The sequence below is a fragment of the Impatiens glandulifera genome, chromosome 1 (genome assembly GCF_907164915.1).
Source record: "Impatiens glandulifera chromosome 1, dImpGla2.1, whole genome shotgun sequence".
NCBI classification, from domain to species: domain Eukaryota; kingdom Viridiplantae; phylum Streptophyta; class Magnoliopsida; order Ericales; family Balsaminaceae; genus Impatiens; species Impatiens glandulifera.
In genome coordinates, this window is record NC_061862.1 from 12736971 (window position 1) to 12750236 (window position 13266).

Sequence of the window (13266 nt, forward strand, 5' to 3'; positions counted from 1 at the left end):
TTCAATCTGGTTAAAATAAGAAATTTGAAAAGGTTGAATACTGAAAGATTTACACTAAATCTTTCGATATTTAGTTGTAAATTCGAAAGATTTGGCTAAATCTTTTGATTTTGGTCACTTCCAGCACTTTGAGATTTTTGAGTTTTTTTTTGAGAAAACGGTTAAACCCATTCATTAAAATCCTAAAAGTGGGTGAGTTAGAAAATCAAAGCTAGACAAACCCTAGCTATGATTAAGGATGACAATCAAAAGACCCTAAAAAAATGATTGGTAACATTCATACATTCTAAAAAAATAGAGATTACAAACATAAAAGACTACATTCAAACTTAACTATCCTATCATAGCATTTTCCCATTCCATCTGCTTTCATTGAGAGGCCTTCTTCCCCTTCCTCTTCCTTTTTCCATTCCTCTGACGATTAAAGGAGGTTGTATTGAAGATGATGATGAGTATTGTTGTTTCTTATTTTTAATTCTCTCTTTTTACGAGCCCGTTTTGATTCGATAGAAAGAATTGTTTCTAAAATTTTGAGGGTTTTTATCTTTGTTATCTTCAATTTGAATTTATGTGTTCTTGTCTTCATTATCTTCGCTTCAGCTTTAGACTCCACATTGATTTTGGAATCTTTTTTTCGGCTTTAGAATTCTCTGTTTCAGCTTTGAAATTTCGGGTATCTTCCTCTAGAGTTTCATCAACAACAACTCGAGGTTCATCTTCCATTCTGATCCTTCGCATTATAGAAAATTTTCTTTTCCTCTTCACCTTGATTCACTTTACTTTCTTTCCTTCACTACTTTCTTTTTCCCCCAGAATCTTTCTTACTTTCCTCCTCTGCATTTTCCTCATTTTTTATCACTATCCTTGACTTCCACAATATCCTCTTCCATTCCTAATTCTTCCGTTTCATTTTCCTGCTTTTTTTCTTCCTGGGCTTTCATGATTTTCTATTTTTCCTCAATTTCTTTTGCACATTTAGTACTAACATGTTGAAAAGTATTGTAGAAAGCACACATGTTTGGCCTCCATTAATATGAGATTTTCATTACTGTGGGTTTTACCTTCCTATCAACAACTGTCATGTTCTTTGGCAGTGTACTTTGAGAATGCACTTCAATGCTTATTCTAGCAAAAGTAATGTGCTCTCCTCCCTCTATAATTGGGTCCATATATAATGGTTTCCCCAATAGACTAGCAAAATGACTTAGAGCTTCTTCATTATACATGTGTGTTGGGATGTTCCTAAGTTTGAACCATATTTGGGTTGTTTCCTTTGACTTTCTTAGAAGGCTCAATTCTTTAGACCATCTCTCAAACTTCATACAGTTGAATCAATATAAGTATGCCCAATTTTCAAAATATCATCCAAGTTCGTTCCCTTTTTGAATTATAGAAAATAGAGATCATGGATGTTTGCAGAAACCTTCTCCAGTCATTTATGCTCCCATTGTTTCATTAGTGATTCCTTAGTGTCTGGGAAAGATACATGGTTTTTTCCTATGTAGTTCCTAACAACTACATTTTCCCATTCTTTGACGCATTTCTCCTCCACTTCAGTGGGCAATTTAAATTCAAAAGGAGAGTTGAGAATCTCAACTTTTGTTTTAAACTCACCCAAGTAGATTTGACCTTTGTATGCATGATCTACTTTCTTTTCTACATTCTTTTTCTAGACTTCATTTACCTTCCAATTAGAATTGCTCCTGATAGTATAGCTCTTTGATTTGGGGGACTTCATTAGCTCCCTCATTATTTCCATTGAGCAGTTTACTATCTTTTTGAGTTATTTAAGGCCAAAATTTAGGTAAAATTGTCGGCTTAACTAGTAGATACCGAAAGATTTGTAGTAAATCTTTCGGTTTTGGTCACTCTTTACTAATTTTTTTTACTCTTTTTCCAATTAGTGTTTTGGTTTCTAAGTATATGAATCTTATTTAATTATCCAAGCATAACAATTGTGAGTTAATATTCCAAAAATATAAGAATTGTGATTGAATTTACAAGTATAGGTTTGTGTTTGATTATATGAAGATGTATAAAGGTTTGTATTTGATTATACTTAGAATGAGTGATTATGTTTTATATTTGTATGTGTAGGGTTTTGTTAAATTTATAAGTATAGGATTGTGTTTAGTTGTTTAAGGATAAAATATAATCATGCTTCAATCTAGTTAAAATAATAAATTTGAAAATGTCGAATTTCAAAATATTCACACTAAATATTTTGGTATTCAGGGGTAAACCGGAAGATTTGGCTAAATCTTTCGGTTTTGGTCACTTCTAACACTTTAAGATTTTTGGGTTATTTAAGGCCGAAGCCGAAAGATTTAGATATATCTTTCGGCTTAACTAGTATATACCGAAAGATTTGTAGTAAATCTTTCGGTTTTTGGTCACTATTCACTAATTTTTTTTACCCTTTTTCAATTGGTATTTTGGTTTCTAAGTATATGAATCTTGTTTAATTGTCCAAGCATATCAATTGTGAGTCAATATTTCAAGAATATAGGAATTGTGATTGAATTTACAAGTATAGGTTTGTGTTTGATTATATGAAGATGTATAAAGGTTTGTGTTTGATTATACTTAGAATGAGTGATTATGTTTTATATTTGTATGTGTAGGGGTTAGGTTTAATTTATAAGTATAGAATTGTGTTTAGTTGTTTAAGGATAAAATATAATAATGTTTCAATCTGGTTAAAATAATAAATTTGAAAATGTCGAATATCGAAAGATTACACTAAATCTTTCGGTATTCAAGGGTAAAATCGAAAGATTTGGCTAAATCTTTCGGTTTTGGTCATTTCCAGTACTTTGAGATTTTTGGGTTATTTAAGGCCAAAGCCGAAAAATTTAGGTATATCTTTCGGTTTAACTAGTATATACCGAAAAATTTGTAGTAAATCTTTCGGTTTTGGTCACTCTTCACTAATTTATTTACCTTTTTTCCAATTGGTGTTTTGGTTTCTAAGTATCTTGTTTTGGCAACTTCTCGGCAAAGGGGTTTTACCGATAGATTATATTTTTGGTAAAAGACTCATTTTTACTAGTGTGACCATGTTCGAGATCATTTTGTCAAGAACATGGCCATGTTCAGGACCATTCTGTCAAGAACATGGTCATGTTAGAGATCATTTTGTTAAAAACATGGCTTTGTTCGAGAGCATTTCGTCTCCAATATGGCTATGTTCAGTAACAATCTTTTAAGAACATGGCCATGTTCAGAAGCATTCTGTCAAAAATATAGTCATGTTTGGGAGCATTCTGTCCATGTTTGGGAGCATTCTGTCCCGAGCATGGCTTTCTTTATAATTTTCTCTCTCTAACTTTTTAATTGATCAAATTATTTTCCAACTTGACTTATTTTTTCTACGTGGCTTCCAGGTGGGGATCGCTGGGGATTCACTACATCAACGTCGCTCTCTTTATCGTTACTCATATAAAAGAACTTAACAAAATGAATTTATTGATGATGTTGGGATAAAAAAATATAAAATAATAACATAATATTATATTAAAATGAATTTATATATTATAATATTTAAATATAAACATTGAGTCTATAAATATGTACAATCCGTTTTATATATAAACAAATGAATGGAATGGAATGATTAATATGCGGATTGATGTGTTCACGAAATTTGAAGTGTCAAATTAAAAAAAAAAATGAAATTAAGAGTGTTTATCCATGAACAAAATTTAAAATTATTCATTATAAATATAATATTTTAATTACCTAAGTTTATATAGTCTTATCTCATATCTTAATTTCAAACAATTTATAAAACATACGATTATGAACCTAGATGTTGTGTTTATATAATTTTTAATATCTATTTATTTTTATAATGTTTTAATATTTTATTGTAAAAGATTAAATACTTCTTCAAAAATCAAACACTATTTTATTAACGATGAGGATTTCCGTGCGATTGACACATATAAAAATTTAAACAAAAAAATTCAATAAAAATATTAATAATAATTTTAAATTATGTATTCAATGTTTAAATTTTTTAATAAATCACAAATAATATATTAAAATAAAAATAGAACACTCTTATTCTACATTTTATTCACTTCAAAAAACAACTCATCTTCTCACACATCTCCTCACATATTTTTTCTCAATAGACCTCTCATCTCATGATCTTACACTTTCATTTTCGTCAAATAAAAAATCTCAAACATTATCAATCTTTTTTACCCTCACTTTATCCCACTAATGCTCAATCGACCTCTAATCTCGTGACCTTAAAGCACTCCAATTGACCAATTATCTCATTCCACATTTATCGATCAATTCAAATCAGACTTCTCATCTCGTGACATTAACTTTCACTTCGGTCAAACAACTAATTATTCGCATATTTTAACCACCAATATCAATTTCTTTCAAAATCGACTTCTCATATCTTTACATTACTATCACTTTGACTAATAAAAAATAATCTCATTCCACATTTATTCACCAATCACAATCGACCTCTCATCTCGAGACTTTACTTTCACTTCGTCAAACAACTCATCTTCTCACATATTTTATAATATACAACCCGATATTTATCTTCACTTTGGCTAACTATACATCCCATTCAACATTTATTCACCACAATCGACCTCTTCTCTCGTTACCTTACTTTCACTTTGACTAATTAACCATTTCATTCCACATTTATTCAACAATTCACAATCGACCTCTCATCTCGAGACCTTACTTTCACTTCGTCAAACAACCCATCTCCTAACATATTTTACAATTTACAACCCTACCTTCTTATCCTCAATTCGCTAATCATCCATCTCATTCCACATTTATCTACCCCAATAATTGACCTCTCATTTATGACCTTACACATTCAATTTGATCAAAATTAACCATCTCCAACATTACTAATATCTTTTACCCTCACATTGACTCATAAATCCCCCCAATCAACTTCTCATTACTTGGATCCTGGGAGTCTCGGTCCTAGGTCAGACCTCTCGGTCCTAGGTTCGAACTTTATCGGTCCTAGGTCGGACCTCTTAGTCCTATGTGAGAATCCTTGGTCGGATTTCTCAGTCCTATCTCAAGAACATTTGTCTTATGTCTCAGCCTTAAGTCAAAAGCACCGGTCCTAGGTATTGGTCCTAGCTTATTTTTATCGGTCATTGGTCTCGGTCCGGACCGAAAATCCTTGGTCGGATCTCTTGGTCTTAGGTTATCAAGCCTCGGTCATCAAGAACACAAGGATTCAGTTTTCAAAATACTTTTTTAGCTCTAATTCTTTGATCTAAGAGCTTGGGTAGCTTCACAGGAACATGTTGATCATCATCTTAAGGTATGGATCGACCTAGATGATGATCAATTTGTTCAAAATAGTTTAGGATCAAAAATCGGGTTTTTGATTTTAAGGCTGTTTTGAAGTGATAAGAGCTATCCAATAGCTTACTTATATCACATATACTTGATTGATACCAAAACAAGAATATTAACTTCGTTTTGACCAATTCAAGAAATAAAGTTTTTATTTTATTTTGAAAATTTTGATTTTGATCAAAATGATCGGAATAGATCAAACATGATCCAAATAGTTGACCAACATCATTACAATTATTTTGGGAATCTTTTTGGGCAGTGATTCGATCGAATTAACCCAAGAACAACAAACCCATTTTTTTGATTTTTGAAATTCAAATTTGGGTTTTTGTTATATAGATTGGTTGATCGCTTCTATCATATCCAAATAGTTTATAAATCATCTAGGGTTGAATTCTCAACCATAAAACAACATAAACATCAAACATACAAATTTATGCAATTATTAATATAAAATTTCAAATTCAAACTGTAAATATGAATTAGAGGTTGATTTAAACCTTACCAAGGATTGGAGAACACTCCTTGATCCTTAGGGAAGCTTTCTGGATGCACAGATCCGAGTTTGAAGGACATAATTAAAAAAATTCGAAAACACCGAAGCTTTGAAGTTTTAATGACGAATTTCAATTTTTTTTATTTGAGGCTTCTGTGTTGGTATGTTACTTCGAAATAAGTTGAGGAGGGTATTTATACTCATCTTAGGTGGGTTGGGAAGCCTTGTGGTCTAAATCAGCAAAAGCCATTAACTTTTGACTGTTTTTTACTAGCAGTTACCGGAGTAGAATGATTCATCTCTATTTTCGTAGGGGAGAATGATCACAATCGTAGGGTGCTCATTTTGGATTTTTAATGAGTCAAAATGATCAACCAATGGTTGAGTTACAAAAACCAAAAATCATCATGACTTCTTCATTTTTATCCCCGCGGCATCGCGATGAATAAGGTGATCGGAGAAAAAACGACGTTGTTTATTTTGTTTTTGGCGTTCCGTCAACTCTTGAGTAGTCCGTTAACATTCCAACTAATGGTCGTTTGGTGATCGACTGCTTCGCGTGCATGCCTCCTCCACAAATCTAACGCGCGCGGTTGCGTTTGTAGCTTCTTCTTACAATTTCGGTTACACCCGGTTATTAATTTATTTTTTTATTAAAACCATAAAGATTTGTTTGAAATTAATTTTTCTTTCACCCTATTGGTTTTAATTTTGATCTTTTTAAATACACAAAATATTAAAATTAATATGGTAAATATTTTATCAAATTATTTTATTTATTTAATTTTTTTTTTGTATATTTTTAGGATTTCATTAGATAATTTTGTTTAGATGAAGTGTACAACAATTTATCAAAATTATTTATTTTTTCTAAAATTATTTTGAGATATTATAGATACAACATCTATCCCAAATAATTTTATTTCTTTATTTGGCTTTAATCCTTAATTAATTTGATTAATTAATACAATAAATAATTAATCATAATTAATTGTTTTAAATAGGTTTAGATCATGAGAATAATTATTTTGATCTTATTTATTTAAAAAATAATTCAAAATAATTATTTAATATTATAAATTAAAGTTTAGATTTGTAGTGTTTACAACAAATGAAGTTTTAATACAATATTAAATATATATATATAACAACCAAATAAAAAAATAGTTTTTATTATTTATCACATTTTTATATTAATAAATAATTAATTAATTATTCAACTTTTTATTCGAAAACAAACTTCCTCCACATTCAACCATAATTTTCCTTTTTTAATTAATTATTTTAAATTTTCTCTCTCATAATCTATATTTTTAATTCATTAATTTACTATTTAATTATATATATATATATATATTATCTATAATTTTTAATATATATATATATTATAATTCATAATTAATTCAAACAACTTATACTAACTAATTTCTTTTTCTTATTTATTTTTTATTTCTCTCAATATATATATATATATATATATATATATATATATATATATATATTATATTTTTTCGTGATATAAACAAATTCTACTTCATCATTAATTTTATATAGATATTTTCGATCTTTCCTGGGATCGCAAATACCAAGTTTGTCTATGAAGAGCGGATCTAATGTTAACCGTATTCTGAAACACAGAAAAAAATCATTGGTTTATCAAATTATCTATCAAGCCATGAAAAAGATTCAATAAAAGACATCAATTTTCTTTTTATAAGGTCTAAAATCACTTATTTTGGCTTTTTTACTCTATATTGTAGGGTGGATCTCGAAAGATATGAAAGATCTCCCTCCAAGTCGTACATACGACTTTCATCAAATACGGCTTTTCACAAAATCTTATATGTCTCTATGAGCGATTTTTTTACTGGAAATAAATTGTAAAAATCAGAATATTATATATATATATATATATATATAGATAAAAAATAAAAAATTACTTAATTAAAAAAATTATGAATATTATTAATTTTATATAAATATTTTTTCTTTTATTATATATATAGAGAGAGACAGACCAATGATTCGGTGGTAGTGTGGGCTTAAAAAAATTTAGGGTGGACTAAAATAGAAAACGAGAAAATTTTGGATAAAACGGGTACATAAATGTAATTTTTATCATTTTTTTAATAATTAAATAAAAAAAATAGTGAATTCTATTTAAAAAATTTAAAAATTAGAGAGTAATGTCACATTTTAACCGTAAAAAAATCGGGGTGGGCCAAGTCCCTACATATATCCGTCCTAGTATATATATATATATTATGAGGAGTGATAGAGGGAGGGAAATGGAGGAGGTATTTAGAGAAGTATGGATGTAAATAAACATATATGCTCGCGAGCTATTCGAATCTCGACTCGGCAAAAAGCTCTTTCGTTAGTCTTAATGAGTCGAGCTTGAGATTCTCAATATTCGGTTCGTAAGCTCGCGAACATGTTCGTTTATAGGATCACTTATGGTTTCGCGAACATGTTCTTTTATAAGATCATGAACATGTTCTTGTATGATATCGTTTAATATAATTTGTAAATTATTTGAAAATTATATTTACAATATTTCATTCATTTCATTGTTGAGTTTATAAATTTAACTTTTATACAACCAGATAAATAAAAAATTTTCACTAGAGGAGTTCACGCTTTCTAAAGGACCTCTAAAGGAGCTTTAAACGAGCTTTCTAAATGAGTCGAGGATGAGCGACTCATGAGCTCAACTAAATTCATACGAGTCAAGCTCGATCTCGATTGTAAAAGCTTGAAACGAGCTCGAGCCCAAATATGAGTGATATAGGGAGGTAATGATGTGGCATCACCTCATTGGTTGAAAAAAAGAAAAAGTGGGAGGAGAGACTAAAAAAAGAGAAATTCTTTTATTTTTTCAACCAATCAAATTGTGTCACGTCATTCCATCACCCAAATTCTCTCCCCAAATATATACTATATGAGCCGAGCTCAAGCCTATCAATGTTATTCCCTCACTCATTCCTTCTTTCAAATTCTCTCCTTAATCATTTCTCATATATTATATATATTATCTTTCATAATTAATTCAAATAACTAATAATAGCTAATTTCTTTTTTCTAATTATTTTTTATTTTCTCTCTCATTATATATATTATATATTTTATCATTATTATATATATATATAAATAAAAAATTAACATATTAAATCAGAATATTATATATATATATATATATATATATATAAACTAATAAATTCAAAAATTAATTTAGCATTTTTTTAGTTAATAAAATTATGATACAAGTATTATATATAAAAATATGAATATATAAAATTAAATAATTAGATATGTAACCTATTTATTATTAAATAAATATGGAAATAATTTTTTTAATTAGAATATATATATATATATATATATATATATATATATGTTTTATATTGGAAAAAAGTGAAAATATAAATTTTGTTTATTATATAATATATTAAAAAAATTATGATAAAAAATTTAATTATTTTTATTATATATGAAATTATATATATATATATATATATATATATATATATATATATATATATATATATATATATATATATATATATATATATATTAAGAAAGATTAAAAAAAATAATTAATGAAAGCTTTAAAGTTTAATGGCTAATTTTAAATTCTTTGATCTGTGTTGGTAGTTTACCTTCAGAATGAGTTGAGGTGTTTTTTTTGTTTGATCTTTAATGAATTATTTTGTGTTGTATTTTTTAAAAATATTTTTCTTTTCATTTTTTTAATGTGTTTGTGGATTGGCTTGACTCTCATTTATATTATTGCATAGACAATTTTCAAGAAAAAAAATCAGAAAAATTGTATTATAAAATAACATCGTATAATATTTAATAATAAATAAATTACAGACGCTATACATTGCTTAGCTAAAGTGTTTAATTACCGACTACTGGTGACCTTATATTTTTAGGGTCGGTAAAAAGACGCTATTATGTGACGCTAAATAATATTTTAGCGTCAGTAAGATCTTATTTTGTTTTATTAACAATTAGTTGCATATTGGCTAACACTACTTTAATACATTGCACAGAATAATTATTCTTCTTCCTTACTTTCACCCTTAGAGCTTTATGTTGTGTTTCTGCTCCTTATTTTCTTCTAGTTTCTTGTTAATCAAGAAAACTGAGTATCGATCTTTAGTGACGACCCGAGATTTGTATTCTAGGTAGGATTCATTTGAATGAAATCAGTTTGAGAATAAAATTTGTGGGTTTCTCATCAGTCATAGTATCCTTCTCATAGCAATCATTCCCGATTTTCACATACATATCGAAATAGGCACATTTCTAAGAACAAGAGTTTTTCTATATAAAGGAATACAATTTTTACATTGTTTATTGCAGTTTGATAGAAGTTTTATTAATTATTACACAAAGTAAACATCTAATAACATATGCAGATTCAAGTCTTTTGATGGGGACTTACGATTCTATCCTTAGAAACTCTAGATGAACAAGTGGAGAAATTATTGTGCGAAGCCACTCAGATCTGTCTTCAAACCATTTTTTCCCCTTATCATTTGCTTTTCCATAAACCCAACTATTGAAGCTTATGTATGTCTTACGGCATGGACCAATGGCCAATATTCTAAGCCCGACTAGATTCTCTAATAGAAACTCAAGCAGATCAACTTGGTGCTGGTTTCCTTCGAACCCATTCACCTCAAGCTTGGTTATGCGTTTATTACGACATCTGTCAAAGGTTGCCTTCTCATTCATTTCCTTCCTGGATTTGATCATGAACTGCAACAAACAAGAATAAACATGTTAAAATTATGTAATGGTCTTGGAGAATCATAATTAGTAGATATAATTGACCCATAACGGTCTTACATTTAACTCCAATGTTTCCAATATGGGGAAATCATTCAAGATAGATTTGACCCATAAGAGTTCTTCTTTCCTATTGCGCATTACAACATTTAAAACCAATCGCCTCATATAGAATACAGGCTCGGGATCATTTATATGGAAAAACTGTCCAACAAGAAACAATACATACCTTGATGATCATATAACAGTACTTGTTTTGTTAGTTAAAAACAAAATGGTAACAAGGACAAAAACTTACTTCTAAACTATGATGCGGCGCAAAAATTAGATTCTCAATCGAAGGAATATCACGAGCTAATGTATTAATTCGAAGCGGATCCCCATTCAGGAGATGTATATCTTTGCCAATAAAAACATTAACCAGTCTCGGGGATTTCTTAAATGAGAACCACTGTGAAATTCCATTGTATTCAAGTGTATGGAGAAGGTTGGCACAAATATCAATCTCCTTAAGATTGGAACATCTATCTAAGTGTAAACTCTTCAGACGACTGTTGTTTGATTCAAGAATTCTCAGATACGTGAGTAGATTACAGAAAAGCAAAGTTAACTCTTCGAGTAACGGGCAACTTTCTATAATGTTAGTCAATTGAAGATTGCTTATCGATACACCTTTAAGCTTAAGAGAAATGAGATTTGGGGCACGGATCACATCAATTTCCATAAGTCTAGAACATCTGGTCAAGGACAAGTGCTTCAAAAGAGTACAGTTATTTGAATCGCCAATTCTCAGATATGTGAGTCGATGACATCTTTTCAAAGTTAATTCTTCGAGTAACGGGCAACATTCTATAAGCCTCCTCAGTTGAAGACTGTTTATGAGTACACCTGCAAGCTGAATATAAACGAGATTTTGGGCACGAATCACATCAATCTCCTTAAGTTTACAACAGTTGGTCAAGGACAAATGCTTCAAAAGAGTAGCGTTAATTGTCAGTTCGGTGAGATTACAACATGTATCAAGAGTTAAATCTTCAAGTAATGGGCAACTTTCAAGAACCTTGGCAAGTTGAAGACTGCTTATGATTACAGTTTCGAGTTGAAGAGAAATGAGTAAACCAAACTTTGGGGAACTTGACCAACCCCGGAAATTGCAATTGGTGAGTCGTAGATGCTTCAGTGTCTTTTTCTCATAATTTGAGACGGTCCTAAGCAATGAAAAGTTGTATCTTGCTGATGATGGTAGGTTAGAGGATAAATCAAGATCAATGGTCTCAACTCTGTTTCCAATGGCAAAATTGAGCCACTTATCTATTAATGGAGAAAACCTCTTTCCCAAGGGAAATTGAAGGCAAAACGAGTTAATCTTTTCTCTATTTCCTTCGCACCGCAGCTTCATAATGTTGTCCACCCTATCTACAAAAACAGTGTCTAAACCTGCCAATTTTTTCTTGCGGGGTTTAGATTTCAGTCCAAGAATATTAACATGGTTAAACTTGAGATCAACAACATAATTAGTCCAGACATGTCTCCATCTTTTCGATAAACTGCCTGTCTTCACTGCATCTTTCATGTCCAGCTTACAAATGATAACGTCCAGAAGATCATCAGGCAAATCGCTAAGCAAATCCTTATTTTCTCTCTTCACAAGGATATCATTAATTAGTTAATTAGACAATAGAAATAAATCAACAGGGTCTAGCTTTATATACCAGCAAGTTCAGGTCTCTGCGCTTTCTCCTCATTGCGTAATAGCTATGGAAAAACCCTCTGTTTCTTGTAGTTCTTGTTTAAAATAATCAAAACGGACCTTCAACATAAAGAAAGGTCTAGTTAAGAGTATATTATTGGCATTCTTGATTAATAAAGAGTATAGAATACATAAGAATTTACGAATTAGATCATAGTAAAGAAAGAGGGACAAACATTGAACATAAAGAAAGGTTTTTGGGCCGGACTGAAGTTCTTTTCAGCCAGTCGCTGCAACACTTACCAGGAAGATGAATGAATGATCTTCTGAGTATGATATGAAAATGGAGACCTTGTATGTTGAGTATGAAATGGAGACCTTGTAATTTGAAAATTCTGATATATTATTTATATATACTCTTTGTTAATCAAGAATGCCGGAAAGATACTCATAACTAACTCCTCAAGGACTTCTTTACTTATTTAAACAAGAATTCCAAGAGGTTGTTTGATATTGGGTAATTTGTAATTTCTATTGGGTTTTTTGGGAAAAAAAATTCTTCTATGAAAAAATATGTTATTTGAAATTTATTCCAAGTGAAAGAGTTTTTACAAGCAATTGAGATTAATTGTGAGGATGGACCTTCGATTAATTTTTTGGACGATATTTGATGTAGACATGTAGTGTCAAAAGTCTAGTTGCGCGCCACCTATTCTCTATAGGTAGAAATGTCAAAGTTAAAAAATGCTTGATCTTCAGTCTAGTGGTTTCGCTAGTCAAATTAGATATAGAATGAGATTAAACATTTTGAAGATTTTTCTTAAACAAAATTAGATATAGAATGAGATTAAACATTTTGAAGATTTTTCTTAAACAAAATTTTGTTTTTGGTAGGACGCAAATAAGTTTCATC

At 29.8% G+C, this 13266-nt stretch overlaps 1 protein-coding gene across 1 annotated transcript; it reads right to left on the reverse strand.

Moving 5' to 3' along the window:
* Positions 1 to 10312: 10312 nt before the first annotated feature.
* Positions 10313 to 12408, reverse strand: LOC124914366 (F-box/FBD/LRR-repeat protein At5g44980-like). The gene is made up of 4 exons (XM_047454938.1): positions 12376 to 12408; positions 10962 to 12305; positions 10724 to 10867; positions 10313 to 10633 (listed from the first exon to the last, which is right to left on the reverse strand). Exons 1-4 carry the CDS (start codon positions 12406 to 12408, stop codon positions 10313 to 10315), a joined length of 1842 nt encoding a protein of 613 aa, XP_047310894.1.
* Between the last annotated feature and the right edge of the window lie 858 nt (positions 12409 to 13266).

Bases quoted from the DNA above. Each gene is read 5' to 3' on its own strand.
- LOC124914366 (XM_047454938.1), bottom strand. From the start codon at position 12,408: ATGAGGAGAAAGCGCAGAGACCTGAACTTGCTG. The intron at 12,306-12,375 runs GTATATAAAGCT...ATCCTTGTGAAG, and splicing joins GCAGAGACCTGAACTTGCTG to AGAGAAAATAAGGATTTGCT. The intron at 10,868-10,961 runs GTAAGTTTTTGT...CTTGTTGGACAG, and splicing joins CGCCGCATCATAGTTTAGAA to TTTTTCCATATAAATGATCC.